At 34.4% G+C, this 22,475-nt stretch overlaps 1 protein-coding gene across 19 annotated transcripts in view; it reads left to right on the top strand.

Moving 5' to 3' along the window:
• PUM2 (pumilio RNA binding family member 2) overlaps positions 1-22,475 on the top strand; it is an 86,502-nt gene that overhangs the window by 14,385 nt on the left and 49,642 nt on the right. For 8 of the 19 annotated variants that reach the window (XM_058287667.2, XM_058287668.2, XM_058287666.2 and 5 more), the window contains exons 2-7: positions 5,674-5,742; positions 12,635-12,743; positions 15,783-15,970; positions 17,412-17,581; positions 20,365-20,635; positions 20,875-20,968. In XM_058287667.2, the coding sequence (XP_058143650.1) occupies positions 5,692-5,742; positions 12,635-12,743; positions 15,783-15,970; positions 17,412-17,581; positions 20,365-20,635; positions 20,875-20,968 (883 nt within the window). In that variant the 5' untranslated portion in view covers positions 5,674-5,691. Of the gene's footprint in view, positions 1-5,673; positions 5,743-6,340; positions 6,365-6,712; positions 6,838-7,643; positions 7,744-12,634; positions 12,744-15,782; positions 15,971-17,411; positions 17,582-20,364; positions 20,636-20,874; positions 20,969-22,475 lie in introns of those variants that run through there. The other 11 variants (XM_071211897.1, XM_071211891.1, XM_071211888.1 and 8 more) reach the window with 4 other exon arrangements.

The following is a 22,475-nucleotide window of genomic DNA, read 5'->3' as shown; positions in this document are numbered from 1 at the left end:
AGTAAGTGATCCCTGATAACATATGAACAATATCCTGAAGTTTGCAGAGGACTGGCTGTTAGATTTAGGAAATAGTTAATGATAGGTTAAAACATTCTTTTTTTTTTGTCTTTATTCATTTTTTTAATATTACATTCAAAAAATACGTAAAACATTCTTAATGTCTTTGTTACAATGAAGTTGTTTTTTTTTTCTGACTTGGAAGAAGTTGGGACCCTATGTGATAGGAAATCTAGAAAATATAAGATTTAAGAGAAAGTGAGGGAAGTGGACTTGGCTCAATGGATAGGGCATCCACCTACCACATGGGAGGTCTGCGGTTCAAACCCCAGGCCTCCTTGACCCGTGTGGAGCTGGCCCTTGCGCAATGCTAATGCTCCCAAGGAGTGCCGTGCCTCGCAGGGGTGTCCCCCGCGTAGGGGATCCCACACACAAGGAGTGCGCCCCATAAGGAGTGCCACCCAATGCGAAAAAAGTGCAGCCTGTTCAGGAGTGCTGCCGCACTCAGAGAGCTGATGCAGCAAGATGACGCAACAAAAAGAAACAGATTCCCTGTTGCTGACAAAAATAGAAGTGGACACAGAAGAACACACAGTGAAAGGATACAAAGAACAGATCATTTGGGTGGGTGGGGGGAGAGTAATAAGTAAATCTTTTAAAAAGAGAGAAAATGAGACCACAAATTTAAATCTAAGAAAAACTATTTGTAAAGGACATAGGGTCTAGGGCAGGAATTCTTAACTTGTTTTGTTCCATGGGCCCCTTCTCAGAATGTGGTGGCAGATAGTTTTATGACACTCAACGTTGGCATGTCTTTAAATTAAATTCTAGGATTATTCAAAATTATATTTTACAGCTTTCCCATAAATTCAATACCTGATAGCCTAACATGGCTCAACATCTGTTTGAACAGTCATTTTTGGCAAACATTTAGAAATTCTAGTTTTCCCACAGAGTCATAAAAACAACTCCGCCATCCTTACCAACATTCATCTGTTGATGGGTGTATTAGTCAGCCAAAGGGGTGCTAATGCAAAATACCAGAAATCTGTTGGCTTTTATAAGGGGTATTTATTTGGGGTAAGAGCTTACAGAAACCAGGCCATAAAGCATAAGTTACTTCCCTCACTTTGTGCATGCAGTTATTTACCACACTCAAAACAGGCTACATCAAAATAAAAATCAGATTAGGTCCACACTATACAGTGTATTGTTTAATAAATATATCACACCCACACCAGCATGTCACCACAAGGATGATTTTTTGAATTTTCAGTTGAAGTTCACAGAGCCCCTGAAATCTTTGCTTGGATCCCTGGTTAAGAACCCCTGGTCTGGGGCAATATGGGAAATTTTATGAAGTGGTACTTACAGAATAATCAAATGTCAAATTTAGGAAATTTTAAAGAAACGTTTAGAAATTAAAGCTGATCGGAGCAAAATATAGTAGACATTAGAATGGATTTCTTTTTGTGTGATCTGTGTATCTTTAAAAAAAAAAGATAAATTTTAAAAAATACTGCTATAGAAAAAGAATGGATATCTATGATATTCAGACTGAGAACTTTGGACACATTTAGACCAGGATTCTTTTATTTATATTGGTAATTGGAAGGTGTGTGTTTGTCTTCCTGCCGTGAGAGAATATTTGGTTTTACCGATAATTTTACCTTTTTTAAACCCAAAGTGTCATGACGGTATCGCTAGAGATATTTATAGGTGTTGGGTGTACAAGTAAAATGGCTCATTTACGTATGTGATATACCCCCACAATAGTGTTAAATTTTTTGCTTTAAACAGATATATGTATTTTGAAGAAATTAAGAGGAAAACTAGTTCTTTGTATTTGTGCATATATTTACCATTTCTGGTACTCATCATTCCTTCCTGAAGGTCTGACTTTCCATCTTGTATCATTTTCCTTCAAAAGAACTTTTTTTTCCTAAGCATTTCTTGAGGTGTGTGGAGGTATGCACAAATTTTCTTAGTTTTTTTTTTAATCTAAAAATGCCTATTTTAAGCTTTTATTCTTGAAGGGTATTTTCACCAGATATAACATTCCATGTTGGTAGTTTTTTTTCCTTCATCACTTTAAAGATGTCATTGAATTATCTTCTTTTCTCCATTGTTTCTTTTTAAAGAAGTCAGTGGTGATTCATATCCTTGTTCTCCTGTGTGTAATGTGTTTGTTTCCTCTGGCTGTTTTCAGGATTTTTCTATCTTTGGCTCTTAGCATTTTGATTGTGATGGGCATAGGTGTGAGGTTCTTTTTATTTTTGTTGGATTTCATTGAACTCCTTAGATCTGTTAATTCGGCTTTGACTGTGTTTGGGGAATTTTTGCCATTATTTCTTCAAATATTTTTCCCATCCCATTCTGCTTTCCTCCTGGGGCTCCAGTTACATGCATTTTAAACCTTTTGATATTGTCCGTAAGTCATTAAGGCTCTGTTCTGTTTTGTTTTTTTCTTTCTCCAGATTGGAAATTTCTTTTGATTCTTCTTCAAGTTCTCTAATCCTTTCTTCTTTTATCTCCAATCTGCTAGTAAGCACACCTGGTAAAAATTTTCCAGATTTAGAATTTTCATTTGGTTATTTTTCTAGTTTCTGTTTCCCTCCTGAATTTTTTCATTTTTGTATTCATTAGATATATTTTTCTTTTAATCTTTGAATACAGTTGTAATAGTTTAAGATTCTTGCTTGCAATTCTAATCTCTGGCTCCTTTTGGAGGGCAGTCTCTATTAATTGACTGCCTTTCATGTAGGTAACATTTTTCTGTTTTTTCATAGGTCTAGTAATTTTGGATTGTATTCTAGACTTTATGATACCCTAGCCTTTGTTAATGCTCCTATGATGAATACTGGGTTTTTATTTGTTTAGCTTTGTTTTCATGGGACTTATAAACTCCAAATTCCTGCCACTCCTATGGTGGTCAGCCGCAGAAAGTTTTGTTTTGTTCTTTTAGTCTTAATTGTACTCACTTAGTGAGAAAACTGTTAATGAATCAAACTTATCAAGCATGTTAACAAGAGAACAGAATAGTTGTGAGCCTTTGACTTACGTACTTTCCCTGCTTCAAATTCTTGCATCTGTTCCCATGTTTTAGTTGTGATATGAGTACTTTAGCTGGATTTTGCTTACAGAAAAAAGTTTCTTTGTGCCCTAAAATTCTGTGGGTTTAAACAGTCATAGTTGTGTGTCTACTACCTGAGTCCCATAGAGATGATTTCATCACCCCAAAAATTCCTTTGCAGCTAGCACCTTCCCTCACCCCTATCTCCTGGCAATCACTTTGAATTTTTTTCATCCCTAAAGTTCTGCGTTTTCCCGGAATAGCATATATATGGAATCATACAGTACACAGCCTTTTGGATTTGGGCTTCTTGGTAAAATTCACTTAAGATTCATCTGTGTTGTGTGAGAATCAATAGTTTTGATATTGCTGAGAACTGTTCCACTGTATGGATGTACCCTAGTTTGTTGAAGAACATTTGGGTTGTTTCCAATTCTTGGCAATTATGAATAAAGCTGTAAACATTTGAGTACAGCTTCTGTGTGTACATAAACTTTCATTTCACTTGGATATTTAGGAGTGTAATTTTGGGGTTTGTGTAAGTGTATTTTTAACTTTGTAAGAAAACAGCCACACTGTTTCCAAAGTGACTATCATTTTGCGTTCCTAGCAGCAATCAATGAGAGTTCCTGTTGCTCTATAATCTCATCTGTACTTGCTATTGTCAGGCTTTTTTGGTTTTGTCTTTTAACTATTCTAATATATGTGGTGATATCTCATTGTGGTTTTAAAATTATATTTCCCTAAAGACTAATGATGTTGAGCATTTTTTTTCATATGCTTCTTTGCAGTCTGTATCTTCTTTGATGTATCTGTTTGGAACTTTTGCCCATTTTTTAAATTGGGTAGTTCTCGATTTTTTTATATGTTCTTTGTACATCTATTATTGGATATGTGATTTGCTAATATTTTCTCCTAATCTGTGGCTTGTTTTTTTTCATTCTTTTAACAGTGTCTTTTGCTGTTAAAATCGAATTTATAAGGATTGTCTTTTTATGAATCGTGCCTTTGACGGTCTAAAAGCTCGTTGCAAAACACACAGATTTTCTCCTGTATTCTTATGAGTTTTATAATTTTACATTTAGGTGTATGGTCCATTTTGAATTAATTTTTTTATTAAGATGTGAAGTATATGTTATTATCTAATTCATTTTTCACAAATCTATGTGGCAGATGCTGCTTTTATTCTCAGATGAGAAAATTGAGAGAGCAAAGTTTAGCTTACTTGCTCAGAGTTGTAGAAATTGAGTTACAGAATTTGAATTCAGAAATTTGAGCTTTATCTTTAAGGCCAGTGGCAGGATTCACTTACGGAAATGACATATCTAACACCATCAGAAAGATGACTAAATGCATTTTGAAGTTTAGATTGCAGGATGGGAAGACAGGAACAACAGTAATTGGAATTGAGTGATATGGATGAATTTAAGCGAGGTAGGAGGTCGATTTGACAGGTCTTTGTAAGTAATTGGATAGTGAGCATAAGAAAGGATAGAAAGTTGGAAGTGGAGAAGAATAAAGTTGGAATTTCCTGTGGTAGATTGGGGGACAAGGGAGTGTACAAGGAGACAGACAGTTCCAACAGTAAGTAGATGAGATTGCCCCTGGGTGAAGGGTAGAAAAGAGAATTCTGAGGAACACTAACATTCAAGGGGTGGGAGACAAATAGTCTTTGAAGAAACTTGAGAAGCAGCAGCTAGAGACAAAGGGCAGTAACAAGATGAATTATTATTATTATTATAAGAGGGCAGCGTAGTAACAGAGAACTTACTGGAAGGGAGGGGTGCTTTATTACATCAAATGCTGTAGAGTTTTTAGAGTGATAACTGACTAGAGAAAATAAACAGGAATGTAAAGCCCATTTGGGTTTGAAGGCTATGAATTTGTCATGACTTCTCTGTAGTAGTTACTACAGGGAGCCAAGGGCCACTAACTGTAAAACACATTAATTGCCCTGTGAGATAAAAGGCAACTTCTAAACTATTTGTTAGGAATATAAAGATACGCTTTAGTTTTAGTTTGAAAAGAAGGGAAGGGAATTGTTCTAAAGAAACCTTACTCTGACTACTGTAATTATTCTCACAGGAGATTAGTTTCCATGTTACTTTGAATTAGAACTGGAGCACCATCTTATTGAGTTTATTTTACTACTTAAATATTTTCAGTGAAAAATTTTTATTTATCATTGGTGTGTAAAAGCTATAAATAATGCAAGGCTGAGAACTTTTGAAAAATATTAACTGAAAAAATTAATTGCGAAATAATTTTCTAATAGGAAATACAAAATAAAAAGACAACTTTTTTGGTGTCTGTGTTTCCTTCTAATCTTTACCTTCTATCAATTCTTTTGCCCAGAAATTAGTAAGGGTTTTTGTTGACACAGAAGAATCCAACAAGGGCCCTCAATCTCTGGTTTTCCCCACAAAATTTAATGTAAATTATCATGTGCTTTCTTTGGAAAAACCTGTATTTTTAGAGAACTAAAGCCATTCTTGTCCCTCTCAGATTATGCTAACATCAGTAGTAATATTATATAAAAAGTTGATGTAGCCTATTGTCTAAAAATATTTCTATTAATTTTTGTTCTTATTATTCAACAGGTTTGATCTGTGGATGAAATGAATCATGATTTTCAAGCTCTTACATTAGAATCTCGGGGAATGGGAGAGGTAAATATTTATGAATATTTTGAATGGGAGAGGTAAATATTTATGCTTTGGTTATTTTTGCCTTTGAGACTTAATTATTTTTCAACCATAAATCTTGAAAATGGTTATATCTTCCTAATAAAAGTTTGGTTTAATTTCAGATCATACAGTTATGTGGTTGTAATGATTTTAAGCTGTGTCTCTTTTTTCTTTATCTTTTAGCAGTAATTTTTAATGTGATAATGATTTGTGTCTAGGTGATTGAACTGGTTAGAGAATGTCTTATGTTTTTGGTAATGAACCTTGATTAGCTTTCCTCGGAAGAAAACACATTCTTTACCGTTGTCCTGATATTTTATATGTGTATGCCATTTTTGCTTTAGCCACACTTGACTATTCACTATTCTCCCTCCCAAAAATCACTCTTGTTCACCCACAGCTGTTAGCTTAATAAATTAATCATCTGTAAGACTCTCCTGAAAAGTGACTTGTCTACTGTCCGGTTGCTGTCTGCAGTTGAATTAATTGCTTCCTCATCTGACTTCTCATAGTTCTTTATACATATTTTGGTTATCTTATTAGTCATTTTTTATATTTGTCTCTCTCCCTTGTAGGTTGTTAGCTTTGACTGCCTAAGCATACAGTAGGTACTCCAGAATTTTTAATGGATTTTATCACTCCTGTTAATCTATAATTTTCATTCAGGGCACCGCATTTAACCTCATTGTTATATGTTTAAGACTTCAGAAATACTTAGTTTTCTATATACCTAAGAATATTTAGAAAACTTTTAAATTAATTATGAAAACCCTTGTGGTCTCATCTTTACTTTGTCATTTTCTTAATACCTAACATGGTGTGGACTTTGATAATAGAAAGTAACAATGAACAGACCTAAGATGTAATTAACTGCTTGCTCCTGGAGATTATTTTACTTTGGTAGATTAGAGACCTGCATGAGACTCACACCATCCAATGCTGTGCTCTTCAGATGCAGAAAAAGAGTCCAGTCACTCCTCTGGGCCACAAGAGGGCACCCTGCAGCTAGCTAACCCTCCCCTTCTTCAGAACAGCGTTTTCCAAAGAGTTTGTCAATTTCAGAGGACTGATTTAAGGGTGAGTTAAGGTGCTTAAGCTTAAGTATTGCCAACATAAACTTGTTAGTCCAGTGCATAAGGTAAAATTCTGGGCCCTAAATAAAATGTGAGAGAGGGAAGAATTTTTTATTAAAACGAACCAAAACTACAGCTTCACTGCAGTGCATTGGCTGCTTAGGCATTATTTTCACCACAGAGGAATAAAAAGATGCCATTAGAAAGGGCTTTCGTTTTTTCCCCCTGCCTGTTGTTTTCTTTGGTCTTTAGAAAGGAAGCAAAATAACGGATCTTAAAAGTGGGTAAGAGTACACACCCCTACCCTAATTCTAGTTAGACTCCTATACTACTTCGCAGACCTGCATTGTACATGTATTTTTAAATTGGCTCTTCTCTTTTTTCTAAATATAGCATTTGACAAATCCAAAGACATTTTTGCAGGTCAAATAGATGGCATTATCAGAAATGGTAGTTGACAGAGCTTAGTTATTTGGGGCCGGAGGAGGATGTATCTGAGTTTTCAGAAGAGGAGTTGGATGGAATAGTTTGTTAAACTAAATAAACATAAATCCAGGCTTTCTTAATGGAAGCGTCAGTGTGCAGAGTAAACATGACTAGGATTCTAGGCTATTTGCTACCCTGCTGAAAAGCAGCAAGTTATACTGCATTAGTGACCTTCATCCAGAAAAAATACATTTTTAAATACACTGTTATTCACTAATTTTCTTTTCCGCAACAGTTTATTATTTACCAGTTAATACTGCTACATCTAAGAAGTAGCTAAGAAACCTACTCCAATTTCTGTCTCTGGGTTCTGTCTCCCACCAGCCTTTCTATCTTTCCTCATCTCACAGGCAGCAGGGAACCTTCTGGGATTTCCTTCTTTGCCTGTCTCTCTCTCACCAGTCTTCTCCTCCTTTCCTGACAGGTGAGGTTTTTTGTTTTTGTTTTTATCCCAGAATTCATTCTTGTAATAAAAAAAAATAGCCTTGAGTTTCTGCCTCTTGAGTTTTCTAAAATTGCTTGGGTTTTTTGGTTTGTTGTTGTTTTTTTTTAATGCAAAAATCCTTTTTTAATGGATTGCCCTGGTCTTGACTTTTTAAAGAATAAAGTTTTTGCTTTCTATGTCTTAAGTTGTTGTACATCTCTAATGTCCAAAACGCTGCATTTACTTACAGAACTAATTGCAAATGTACTGGTTTTTTGTTGTTGCTGTTGTTTGTTTTTTTTCCTGTAGATTGTGATGACTTTTACTAACCCATTATCAGAGGACAGTCCCTTATAGTTGTTCATCCAGAAATAGGAACAAAAGTGTATTTTTCTATTAATACACTCATCCTTTCCATTTTTTCACTAATAGCACTCTTTTTGGTCAGAAGACCTTACTGATGAGAGTTATGCCAAGTGGTTTAAAAAGAGCAAAGCTAAACCATGGGAATGTGAACTCAGATTCATTAATATAATGTTTTAAATAAGAGCAGAGGGCTGTGCCTAAAGTTCCTGAGGGAACTCAGAATTTAACTGGTAATCAACTGCTTAATATGTTGTATTTTGGCACTGTATTCATAGGTTGGTATGATAAATAATGTTACCTCCTTTCTTTTCTGAGGTGATAACTTAAAATATTTTTGTATTAAGATCCCAGGTAGTTTAGTGAGAGGGAAAACATAGTGGATAGGGAGAAAGAAACTTCTGTTTTCTCTCAGATCTGTCATTAGTGGTATGAACTTGAATAAGAATGGAATTCTTTGAAGATAGTGGTAGCCTTTTGTTTGAAGCACATGTGTCTTTTGAATGTTCTACCTCTAATCTGAACTCTTAGGGATAACTGGCATGGAAATCAGGTGTTTCAAACATTGTTCAACAATCTCAGTCTTTATCTACTATAATGAATGTCCACCTTATATGGGAAAATGTATCATGATAATATCTTACATTGTCTTATCTCATTGTGTTTCTCATACTGGAAATGTTCAGAAATACTGATGATTTAGACTGTCTTTTATGGTAGTTAAATATAAAGAGCATAGGCCTCAGAATTAAGTGAATAAGGGTTCGAATCCTTATGCTGCCATTTACTAGCTAGCTTTGTATATAACCTTGGACAGTTTATTAAACCTGATTGTTTCCTTATGCAAAATACTAGGCAACTATTCTTCGTAAGTACGTGGGGAGTCGTGATTCCCCTCCTACACTCAAAGACTCAAGAAAAAAGAAGGCAACCGGCTGTGTATGAGATCTTTGTAATGAATCTTTGAACTAATTACCTGGTTAAATGTTGCTGGCCTTTGTGCTATTCATGTTTTATAATGTTTATGTGCCTGCTATGTGCTCCATGCTGTGCCAACTAGTTTGCTTAACATTATGGCATTCTAACCTCATGAGAACTCTGACAGGGTCTTTATTATTATCCTTACTTGACAGATGAGGAAACTGAAGCTGAAAAGATTAACTGATTGGCCCAGGTCCACATGATAGTGGTTGAACAGTGGTTTGAATTCATGAGTGTCTTAACTGTTCACAATACTACTTCCCATTGGAAGTGACATCATTGCTGATGATATTATGTGATATTTGGAATGGAGACAATTTGGGGAAATGTATGAGTTGGAAAAAAGATAAGTCGTTGTAATGTCTTTTATTAACAAAAAAAATAAAGTCTGGAAAAGCACCATTCTGGACTTCCAGGAAATTACCTTGTGGTTTTGGGTCTCTTGACAATTTAGTTAATAGCATCAATACCTATCTTTTATGAACTTCCATGATAAATATGGTGACCCTTACATTCTAATTTGTCCAGAGGCTATACCTGTTGTTATGGCATAATTATTAATAGAGCCCCCTTTCTCTAAAATATCCCACTTTGGATGATAGGTTTTGGAAATACCTATCATAATATGGGTGTTTAAACTTGAAATCCTTTTAATTTTTTGGAGTATGTTAATTTGTTGGTTTTGGGATTTTATGAAACAATTTGTACTATGAAATCTTAGTGTTAATGCACTTCATAGCATAAATCCTTCTAGCAGGATTTTTTTTTTAAGGCACTATTCTAGGATGTTGACTAATTAGTTTGTGGAGATGGACAGAACAAGCCATTAATGCTTTCTGAAGAAAAGAACAAATAAAATGGTAGACAGCTAGAAAATGAATTTGTACGTTCATTCAGTCATCATCTCTTAGGTAGGAGACCAGAGGAGCAGGTTGACAAGAAATAGTGAGTTGCCTGGCCTTGGTTTAGAGCTTTTGTGAGTTGGAAAACTAATATGAAATGGTATAGGATATTATATTTTATAGATCTTCAAGATCTCTCCGCCCTTGTTTTCTGTAGTATGCTTCCTCATTTCTACTAAAGTAAAAGAGTCTCCAGGGGCAAATCTCTTATTTTTGTTGCTATTCTAGTCAATATGTTGCTGAACTTTTAAAAAAGAACTGTTTAACACCCTGAATTATTGCCTTGCCCTATATTTAATCCTTTTTAATCTATTTTTGGTTATAAGCTAGTAGTTTCTCTAAAAGTATTTGAATAATTGAAATCAATGTTTAAACTGTCACAGAGGTTTCTAAATGTTGGTGTAGGCCTTCAATAAGCGAAGTCTTAATTTATTAACTACTAAATTTTAGTCCAGTGCATAACATATGAAAGTTTGCAAATTGAAGAAATGCTCATATTGCATAGTATGTAGGTAAAAATTAGCACATTTGATATGTGCTTGACTTTTTATTTTCATAGTCTACTCAGTGATTTTAAGATAAATATGTTTCAGCCACTTATATATATATGTAGTAAATGCTTCTGTTTGTTGATACAACTAATTTTTATTTTAGATTACTTGTTTGTTACTCTTATTTTGATATTAAAGCATTTTTCTTGTAAGAAATGAAGTATGGATGAAATCACTCTTTTATTTTCTCAGGAATTATTTTCTTCTGCCCAAAATGGCTTATTTTAAAGATCTGTTAATGGGGGTTAATATATTGAATGTGATTCTTTAATGTGTTATCAGCTTTACATTTTGATTTAATATTTACATGAGTCTTTTATGATGAGGTGGTTGTTTTTTAAGTCAAAAAAAAAAGCATTTTACTTACTGGTATTTTTGTTAGAGTAGATTATTGTTAAATGTCTGTACTTTAATACAAAGCATTTGCAGCCCAGGAAGACACTAATAAGTAAAAATTTTTCTTTTTTAAAGTAGGTGAAGTTAGTTTCCTTTAATATTATAACTATTTAGTTCAGCAAAAGATCTGTAAATTAGAAAATGTCAAAATTGAATTTTTCCCCCTTCCTTCAAAAACCAGAGCAGAACACCTTGCTGTTCTCCTGTTTTTCTCATTTTGGTCATCAGCACTACCTTATTACCGAAATTTTTTAAGTTTTTATCCTTTCATCCACACCCATTCCCCCCTAACTTGTATTCAGATCCTATTGGCTTTCCCAGATGTTTCTCAGAACCGTTTTATTTTCTCTTATCTTTCTGCCAATCCTCCCCTCTTTCATTCTTGCATCTTGAACCTGCTATAATCCTCCACAAGTGGTTTCTTTTTGCCTAATCCTTCCTCCTTTCTATCCATTATTCTTACTGCCACTTGAGTTGTTTTCTGAAACATAGTCATATCCCTCTTGTCAACCTCTCTTGATTCCCTATGGCTTTCATTTAACATCCCATTTCCTTAGCTTGCCTTTAAAGTTCCTCTTGATCTGACTTAGCTTTTCTAGCTTCAACTTCTGACCTTCCTCCATTGGTTCCTCCATCTCATACTCTGTTCTCCTCATTGTGCATTTTTTTAAAGTTTTGCCTTCGTTCATGCTTTTCCTGTGCCTTCTTCATCTTCCACTCCCACTTTCAACCCCTAATACACATACGTATATTCTCTTTCTCTCCCTCTTACCTTTCAGATCCAATTTGGGTATTACTAGGTTACATTCTATTATAGTTAGGTTTTATACTTGTGAGCTCTTTAAAGATGAGCTCACCATGCCCTTAAGGAGGCAAACACAGGTAATTTAGTAGGATCACTGCAGTAATAGATAGATACACAAGTTTAACTATGAGCACTGAAAGACTGGGCACCTAATTGTGGGCTGAGAAGATAAATGCCAAATGCATACCTTAGAAAACTAGTATACTCTTAAACATATCCTCATTCCACCTCCTCTGAGTGGTCAGACAAAAGAGAGAACAGACCTGGATGAGTGTTTAATAATGAATAGAAGTTAGCTAAGTGTGCATTTTGAATAATCAGTGAATGGTTGTATCATTTTTATGTACTGTGTCTGTCACAATATAGGATACCGCATAGAGACTGGAGATTGTTATCTCAAAAGTATTTGAGTTCTTTTGTATGTATCTCTGCCATCCAAAGTATCCCAATTTGGGGTTGACAGATTGTTAGTATGTGGGAGCTAGTAAGAATTGTGAGGTTAACTTCCATTGAGTAACTGAAGCAAAAATGAAAAATATTTTCTGTTCTGGAAACTAGGATAGGTGGTAATCCAAGGGCTGTTTTTTCACTATGTGGAAGTGAAAGAAAATCTTTAATCATTCCTATAAACATTGTTGGTTCTTGAGTGTGAAATTTAGTAAGCCTTATTTATATATAAAGAAAGTCTCATAATATCCAAAAGATTTGGAAGTCAGAAGAGGACTTTTAAATACTCAGGTCTAGAATTACTAGAGTCAGTACCTAAACATAGACTGACTAGTACATACCAGTGTTAGATTTGCTTTCCCCCTCTCTACATATTAGTCATTTGTAATTAGGATAAAATTTAAATGTAATTATTTGCTTCCCTTTTTTTTTTTTCCTCCAAATAGCTTTTACCTACCAAAAAGTTTTGGGAACCTGATGATTCAACAAAAGATGGACAAAAAGGCATATTTCTTGGGGATGATGAGTGGAGAGAGACTGCATGGGGAACTTCTCGTAAGTTATTGGTATATGTGTGAGAATTATGAATTTATTCAAAGTTTTTTTTTAAACAAATCCTCTTTACCCCTAGGATATATTGGGAGAAAAGTTGTAGTAGCGTTTGTTGAAGATTTCATAAATTATTATAATGCACATTTTCTTATGACTTTTAACCTTTGACAGCGCAACTATTGGCTAGATGTTTTTGTCACCGTAAGATTTTAAGTTTATTTAAAATGAACTCTGATTCTGAATTTCCATTAAACTGATGACAAATTAGTTTACCCATAGAAACTTTCAACCTTAAATTGTATTAGATAGGAAAGACTGATTTATCTAATTGTAGCTCACCGCTGTAGCTTTATTAGACGTTTGTCACACCAGGAAAGGAAGTCACTCAGTAATGTAGTAGTCCCAGAAAAGGAGCGGAGTTTTGAGTTTTTTTGATTTCTGGAAATAAGTAGTGGATAGAGACTCAGGTCTGAGAAAACTGTTAAGGGGAAATGAACTGGCAAATAAGGAGTGTAACTCCTAGGGAGCATATATTCTTAAAGTAGCCAGCAGATTTTTCTAATAATATATTTTAATGTTTTTGACTAGTAAAGTATGAAAGATGTGCAGATGGAATTACCAAAATGAATTTTTATAAATAAGTTTTCTCTCTTTACAGCTGAGTTTAATGCAGTTTGCTTCAGCTATGCAAAATGATCAAATTTTTTTGAAAAACTAATTTCGGGATTTTAATTATCAAATTAACCTTATATTTTGAGTGTAAACTGCCAGGTGGTTATTTATTCTCCAAATCATTAAAATATATTTAAAGGTTTTTAAACTCTATAGTTTTAAAAATACAAGTTATCATTAATCTGAAGTAATTGCCTCAAACCAAAAAGGTTTGGAAGTTCTAGACTGTTTTGGTGATAGTACTTCTCATAATCCAAATGGGTTAGAAACTTTGGTAACAACTAATTGAGACTAAAATTTCCTTAAAATGTTGGAAATGTCCTAGGAATTCAGCCAACTTATGCCAGGTTTGGAGGAAACAAAGGTAATGAGATATGATCCTTGTCCTCAAGGATTGTTCATTTTCTGCATTAGAATTAGCCTGAATTAGATTGGGTTAATTTAAAATACTAGTAATTTGTACTGGAACACTTTCTCCCCACAAAAAGTACATTCTTTGGTAAAATCACGTGTGTTTTGATGCCTCGGTAGATGGACATAATTTTGATTTTCATTTTAAAGACAGAATGGTTAATTACTTGACTTACCATAACCTTTTTTTTTTTTTTTTAAAAGGAGTTACTGAGTATTAGAGCCAAGACCTCATACAGGGGAAGCAGGTACTCACCCACTGAGCTACATCTGTTCCCCAATGAGAGATGGCTTTTTTGTTGTTGTTTTTTTTTTTGTTTTTAGGAGGTACTGGGGTTCAAACTCAGGACCTCATACATGGGAAGCAGGCACTCACCCACTTGAGCTGCACATTTTAGAGGTGTTCAAAGCAAAGCATCTCAAGCACAACATGGTAATGAGAGATTGTTTTCAAGATAGATAGATGGTTGGGAAATATTTTTTATGCTATATTTGGAGCACAACTAGTATCAGCAATCAAACATTTAAGCAACACATTTATATGTTCCTATTATTGTAAAGTTTATAACTTCAGTCAGTTCCTTCTATCACTCCTCCAGACTTAACTCTTTTAGTTATACAGGTATTAGTGCTTTACCGGGAAATGTGAGAATATTAGAAATGAATGGAATTTTATGTTTTCTGGACTTTTTTTTAATGCCAAGCATGTACAAATACGAAGAACGCATTTCTTGTTCTAGGTGAATTGTCATTCTAAGGAAGATTCATTCTTTAACCCTGGAAAGCTTTATTTTATACTGTGCTCCCTTCTCAGCTGAACTGAACTACTTGTAATTATCAATTACATTATGTTCTCCTAGCACTTCCAGACCTTTGAACATGTCAGTTTTTCTAACTGGCTCTTTCTGCCCCCTCCTTCAACCAATTTTGTGCTCATTTTTTAACCCTTCACCCTTTGTATTTAGTTTATGCATCACTTTGTTTGAGATTGATTCACTAAGATTGGGAAGAGTTGATTGATGCCTGTTTCTGTTCCAGTGGTGTCCTGTATTATTTTCATTGAAGCGCTTTTACTCCATTATGATTGCCTCAACAAAAGCAGCAAACATTTAAAAACTACTGCAGTTAATGAAATAATGACTGACTACCCCTTTGGTAGTTTAGCCCATTAAGAGTAAGAACCAATGCTAACTATTAAACCTTTGCACACAGGAACTGGAGGTAGCTGGTAACTTAAAAAAAAAATTCAGCAAAAATTCTGAATGTTGCATCGGATGTTCTGTTTGCATTCCATTAGCTCTTGGATATTAAGTATTGCTATTCTTTTTGTTATAAAAATATATAGAAAAGGTAATTATTCATACCAGATGAATCATTTTGTTTTAAACAAACAAAAAGGAAACTATGCTATCATGAAGGATATTTTTGGAAAAGATTTTTGGATGATACTTATTTTTTTTCACCAAGAACAGAAAATTTTGTGGTATAACCATGTTTTCAGACTTGTTTGTTTTTCCAGACCTATATTCATGCATTCTGAATCTGTCCAGTAACGTAACTGTCAGTTTGAGAAGTGCCTCTGCCAATGTGAAATATTGTTTTTATTTTTCGGGATCTGTTCCCTGAAGGTTTTTGTTATGACTCCATTTTACCAAAAGAACATTGCTTATAGGCAATTTAGCCTTCAGGTTAATTTTTTCCCTCCATCGACCTTTGTGTTTTGCTTGTTCTTTACATAAGAATTTTACTTATTATCAAATGGCTCTTCCCATCTGTATTTTCAAAAGATGTGACTAGGTCAGTGAATCTCAAAAGAATGAAAAGCTTTTTATAAAGATTATAATAACCTTCACAATAAAACTATGTGATTTTTCTTAATTTAGTATATTGTATAAATACTTTTTGTTGTTGTTGTTGTTAAAGGTACAGGTACATAATTATATTCTTTCTTCCAAACAGACCATTCAATGTCCCAGCCTATTATGGTACAGAGAAGATCTGGACAAGGTTTTCATGGAAACAGTGAAGTAAATGCAATACTGTCTCCGCGATCAGAAAGTGGAGGCCTTGGTGTGAGCATGGTAGAATATGTATTAAGTTCCTCTCCTGCTGATAAATTGGATTCTAGATTTAGGAAGGGAACTTTTGTAAGTATTTTGAATAAAGAAATATTTCATATTTGCTTGATGGTTTGTTAAAATTTATTGAACTATATCATTCATATATAAACATAAACAATAATTGTATAGTAATAGTTGTGTACTTAACAATGCATAACATCATACAGGGGTCCTATACATCAATCTAGTGCCGACACCTTCCATTGTTGTGAGGCATTTGTTACAAATTATGAAAGAATATCATCAAAATCTTAATACTGACTATAATCTTTATCTTAAATGTGATGTATTTTTCCCCTAACCCATCCTATTATTTTTAAAATATATTTTCATGACAGAAGTTGTAAACTTACAAAATAGTCATACACATGTGCAGAATTCCCTTACAACACCTATCAACACACCACAGCACACCGTGGTGGGAACATTTGTTATAGATTATGAGATAATATCAGACTATTACCAGGTCCGTATACTACATTTGGCACTTTTTCCGTATTTCCCATTATCAACATCTTTGGTGTAGATGCCTGAATATTAAATCATTACTGTTAACCACAGTCCATAGGTTATTCCAGTTGTATTTTTTGCTTGCTTCTCCACATTACCACCACCCTACATGTAGTAATGTACATCTGCTCTTGCTCACAGAGGACACTTGCATCTGTACCATTAACTACAATTCTCATCCACCTCTGGGTTTACTGTATTATTTAGTCCCTACGTTATTCTCTAGCTTCTTTCATTTGGCATTTACATCCCTAGACTACCCTTTTCAGCCACATTCTGATTTGTAATCAGCTGTTACTCACTATAATGTATTACTATCAACTCTATACATTTTTAACACTTTTAAAATAAAGTTAATTAAAATTTCTACATACATTGAACATCAGTAGTCCTTGATGGTTTTCTTTAAATTAGTTTACTGTCCCTTTGCTTCCTAGAGCTAACGGATCGAGCTAAAGGAAATTTAGAAGCTAAGCTGTTGGTGCTCTTGTTTTCTTCATTTGGCCACTTCTTGAATACTTAATGATGGAACAATTATGGAAATTCATAATCTTAGCCATGTTTTAAAAAATATCAAACCTCGTTAATTTAAAAGCAGATAATTTGCAAGATTAAGAATATTTATTCAAGGTAGTACTTGATCTGAAAGAAACTATAAACATAAGTCTGAAGTTTTGGGGGTATATTCCACAAAATTATATGTGCATTAAATGGAGTTGTCATCCAGTTTGGTGGTACTGCTTTTTAAGCACAGCTTTGAAAGTTTGCCTTAGCCCTTCCATTATAAGTCACCGGCTTGTACTCAATGTTTTTGACCTTTAATAAAGGAGTTAATTACAAAATTAAAGATTCAGTGCTTTCATTGTTAACATGTACTATAGTATAGTCTTAGGTCACCCATGGTGCCTTTTTTGTGTTCTATTAAATACCCAGAATCAAACAGATTGTTTTTCCTCAGGGCACTAGAGATGCTGAAACAGATGGACCTGAGAAAGGAGATCAAAAAGGCAAGGTTTCTCCATTTGAGGAGGACCAAAACAGAGATCTTAAACAAGGAGGAGATGATGATTCTAAAATAAATGGCAGAGGTTTGCCAAATGGAATGGATGCCGATTGCAAAGATTTTAAGTAAGATTTTAACTTTCTCAAGAAGAAAAGCATATCTCTAGGGATTATTGCTGCTAGTTGATTTGATGGATTTAGATGTTTTTCCACCTTATTTTGTTCCTTTTGTATCTTGTGTTAATCTGAACTAAGTTTTGTATTTTTATAAGAAAAGTTAATTATGAGCCATTAACAAAAAGACAGTTCTTCTAAACAATTCTTAAAAGCACATTCTAAGTGATATTGCAGGGACAGATGCTGGACATTATATCTCTGCCCTAACTCACTGAATGGACTGGGGAAGAGTGTAAACTACAATATAAACTATAATCCATGCAGTACAGCATTGCTCCAGAATTTATTCATCAAATGCAGTGAATGTACCACAGTGATGAAAGAGGTTGTTGATGTGGGAGGAGTGGGGGGGTGTGGGGTATATGGGAACCTCTTACATTTTTTAATGTAACAGTTTTTATGATCTGTGTATCTTCAATTTTTAAAAAAGACAATTAAAAAAATAGCACATTCTGTTGAAGGAGTAATGTTAGAAGCTTCTGTTACCGTTCTGCTAATATGGTAGTCTAAATTAATTTTAACTTTTTCTTCCCTGATAAAAGTTAGTAAATTTTAAATTTATTCTGTGGTTTTTCTTGGCAAGCTCTTGGGAATGCTCTTGAGCACCATTCTGTGTTTTCCTCTTCTGTCCCTGACTGTCCCACTCCCCATTTAACTTTTAATCTTAGAAATGAGACATAATTTGCATAAAAAGCATTATCTTTTCCTATGATACATGAGATTGTGCTAAACTTTGTTCCTGTAGTTTGAAAGTGAGAAATATATTAGATCTTTCAAAAAGTTAGCTTTAAGCTCAGTATAAGTTGCTTTTTATGTTTATAGCAATTAGATAAGTATTTTCCTTTATCCTTTAGGCCAGTTTTAGGCAGTGTGTATTTATCTAAATATTAGGGAGTTGTTTCTTCTTACTGCTTACCTACATACTATACTTTGATAGTTGCTTTGGAGTCTATATCTTTTTTTTTTTTTTTTTTAATCTCATTAACGAGGGAATTTCAGTTAACAGAGTATTGGGTACATGAAGGTTGTATAGCTTTGCGTATGAAAAACAAAGTAACAATTTCCTTAAAATTGGGTGCCATTTCTATTCCAAGTGCAAAATGCATCCAAAACGGGTAAACCTCTTTTGACAAGAAGTAAATTTAATGCTGTTCAATTTTTTTATAATCTTATACTGATTTTACTCTTCTGTTATTAATATTGCCTAATCTAAGTCAAGGGCATGAGTTTAAAAACTGAGTTGATTATAAATCCTTTATATTATACATTTATAGTTGAAGTGTTGAAACACCATCAACTATAGCAAGAAAATAGCACCACTGATAAAATGACTTTTTGATATTGTACCCTCGCCTCTTTTGCTTTAATAGAGTTATTTTGTATGAAAGGCTCTCATTTCCCTTGAAAATATTAATATGAACTTTATCAGCATTGTAATTTATTCTCTTAATTTTTGGATATGTGTTTTAAGTTATTGGTGAATTATTTTAGATATACAACATTAGTTTTTTTGCCATTTACTTAATTACTCGTATTTGGATACACTGTGGACACATCGTTCCTCAGAATAGTCTACTACTTTCTGGGGAGGGAAAGGATCCTATGTAAAATACGTAGAAGAAAAGAATAGAGTATAAATGAGAATTGATTAAATCTAGAAATAAGGTGAAGGGGGAAAAAAGTTTAGACCATGAAGGATATTGATTAAAAGAGAAAAGCTAAGAATAGAAATGGAATAAAAAGAAAAGAGAGAAAAGCTAAGAATTTTAGTCCAGGGAGTGGGTATAGCTCAGTGGTTGAGCATCTGCTTCCCATGAACGAGGTCCAGGGTTTAATCCCCAGTTTCTCCTAAAAAATAATAATTACTATTACTCTTTATGTGCCAGTGGGCAAGAGAGGAGTATGGCCTGCTTTTTATACCAAGTATTCATTTTGCCTCTGATATGAGACAAATATTTCACGTAATAGAAATCTAAGTTGTGATATTCACCAGTTTTCTTATCTATAAAGTTGGGTCATGTTTTTATGGTATTCAGATTGGAGAGAGTAACTTTTAGTAATGGGGAGGGAAGCAGATGTGGCTCAAGTGATAGGACCTCTGCCTACCGTATGGGAGGACCCGTGTTTGATCCTTGGGGCCTTCTGGTGAAAAAGAAGAGAAAGCGTGCCTGTGCTGTGAGCCTGAGTGCCCACGTGAGTGCCTGGCGCAGCAAACCGAGTGCCTGCGCAGGTGAGTCATGCAGCAAGATGATGTCACAACAAAAGAAAGACAAGGGGAGAGTCAAGGCGAGACGCAACAGAGACCAGGAACTGAGGTGACACAATTGACAGGGAATCTTTCTCCACATCAGAGGTCCCCCAGAATCAAACCAGGGAATCTTAGAGGAGAAAGACAAGAAGATAAAAAGAGAAATAGATAAAGAAGATCACACAGCAAGTGGACACAGCAAAAACAGCAGAATGGGGGAGGGGGAGGGGGAGGGGAAGAAAAAATGCATACACTAAGACTATAATTTTAAGTTAAAAAAAATGGGAAAAATAAACCATCTCAACTCTTAAGAGGAAGTTATATTAAATAGAAAAAATGTGATAAAGTTGAATGGTTAGTTACCCAGGTTGCCTAATTTTCTGTCTGTATTTGGTCACCATTTGTCTTTCATGATTTTTCTATTTCCCCATTTCACCTTATTTATTACTTCTATTCATGTTGCTTTTCTGTTTGCCTTATGTAGTCGTACTCCTGGAAGTCGTCAAGCCTCTCCAACTGAAGTAGTTGAGCGCCTGGGCCCCAGTACTAATCCCTCAGAAGGATTGGGGCCTCTTCCTAATCCTACAGCTAATAAACCACTTGTTGAAGAATTTTCAAATCCTGAAACTCAGAATCTGGATGCCATGGAACAAGTTGGTTTGGATTCCTTACAGTTTGACTATCCTGGTAATCAGGTACCAGTGGACTCTTCAGGAGCTGCTGTGGGCCTTTTTGACTACAATTCCCAGCAGCAGGTAAAGCATGGTCCTCCTGTAAAAAGCTCCTCCTAACTATACTGGTGTAGCCTGAAGTGCCACAAGGCATTGACAGTAGTGGTAGGGGTTCTTGAGCTCTTGGTGTTTTATTGGAGATAATGTCCTGGTAGTTGTGAGAGTGATTCAAGTAAGTGTTTAAAATACTCTTTCCCCTAGCTTTTTAAGTAGAAATGAAATGCTTTGACACTGATCTTTGCTTTAAATATTTTCCCCAATAGCTCTTTCAGAGGACTAATGCACTAACAGTTCAGCAGTTAACTGCAGCGCAGCAGCAGCAATATGCACTGGCTGCAGCTCAGCAGCCACATATAGGTGAGTCATTATAAGTTCTAATTTTAATTAGACTGTTGGAAAATCTTGTGTTCAAGAGTTTAGAATGCCTTCCTTTTTCATTTACTGGTTGATGATATATTTTTTGCACTGTTAAATAAAAATTTATACCTTGATAAAATTTTAACTCGATAAAATACATGTAAGTTTTTTTTCCCCAATGTGAAGTTGAAGGAGTAAAACAGTTGGAAATTCATTCAAGTGTAGTTATTTGTGCCTATTATCAAGTCAATATTTGTTTTAAAAATTGGATATCCCAAGGAAAATTCTTAAAATACCCTTTCTTCTTTACTTCCTTAAGGTATTTGGTGTCTGACTTTAGTCTTTACTGTAAGGTGAATTATTGTAATTATAAATTTGTTACTCTAAGAGTCTACACATTGGTATATGATATCAGTGTTGAGATTTTTTTGCTTTTTCCTTTTTGCTTGTGTGTTTTCCTATCAAGTGCATATCTTTATTGTTTGTTAATTACAGATAAATCTTGCTGATTGCCATATCATGATTTGTTTCATTAATTGTTTTACTTCCTAGCTATCTTTGTGACTCTGACCGTTCTCATAGTAGAGTATGAAGTAAATTGAATTGAACAGTAATTTTTAAAACTTTATTTTGAAGTAATTATAGATTCGTGTGAAATTGCCAAGAGAATACAGAAGTTCCTGCCTACCTGATTTTGGCTAAACTTGATTTATATCCTGGTGGGAAAAGTTGTGAATACTCTCAATATCAGAATCTACAGAAGGGGGATATATACTAAGTTGATCTCTTCTCTGACCTTTGTATTGTTCTGGATCTGTCTAGTAAGATTTCCCAGGTCCCTAATTTGATGGTTTAATCAAAGTAGTACACATTTCTAGATGACCTCTACTAGAAGCGTGCGTTCTGAACCTGTTTCTTTTCTCTTTCTCCCCAAATCCCATTATCCATGTACTTAATCCTTCCCTCTCTTCATTGCTTGAAATGTACTGATTCCTTTCTATTCATGGGCTGGTACACTGTTTATTCAGGCTTTATGGAATGTTTTATTATTCAGCTGACTAGTCTACCGTTATTTCTCTTTTTTGGGGTTTTTTTTTTTTCCTGTTCTTTCCTATTTGAGTTTTCATGTGAATTTTTGAATAAACTTATCAACTTTGAGAAGATTAAGTTAAATTTTCAGATTAACTTAATGAAAATTGTCATATTTATGACAAAGTGGTCTTATCCCAGAACACTATACAGCCTTTTGTTCAGGTTGACTTAAGTATTTATTGTTTTTGATGCTTTAAAATTTTCCTTGTTTGCATATTTCTTGATAAGTTCCATTTGTAGATTTATAGGTGTTTTATTGTCTTTTTATTGTAATTGGCTTCTCTTTCATTGTATCTTTAAACTAGTATTTATTGGGGAGCTGGTGTAGCTCAGTGGTTGAGCTCCTGTTTATCATGTACAAGGTCCTGGTTTCAATGCCCCCCATTGCCTCAAAAAAAAAAAAACACTAAAACTT

This window comes from Dasypus novemcinctus, chromosome 25, assembly GCF_030445035.2.
Source record: "Dasypus novemcinctus isolate mDasNov1 chromosome 25, mDasNov1.1.hap2, whole genome shotgun sequence".
Taxonomy (NCBI): domain Eukaryota; kingdom Metazoa; phylum Chordata; class Mammalia; order Cingulata; family Dasypodidae; genus Dasypus; species Dasypus novemcinctus.
This window is presented reverse-complemented; position numbering and strand designations above follow the sequence as displayed.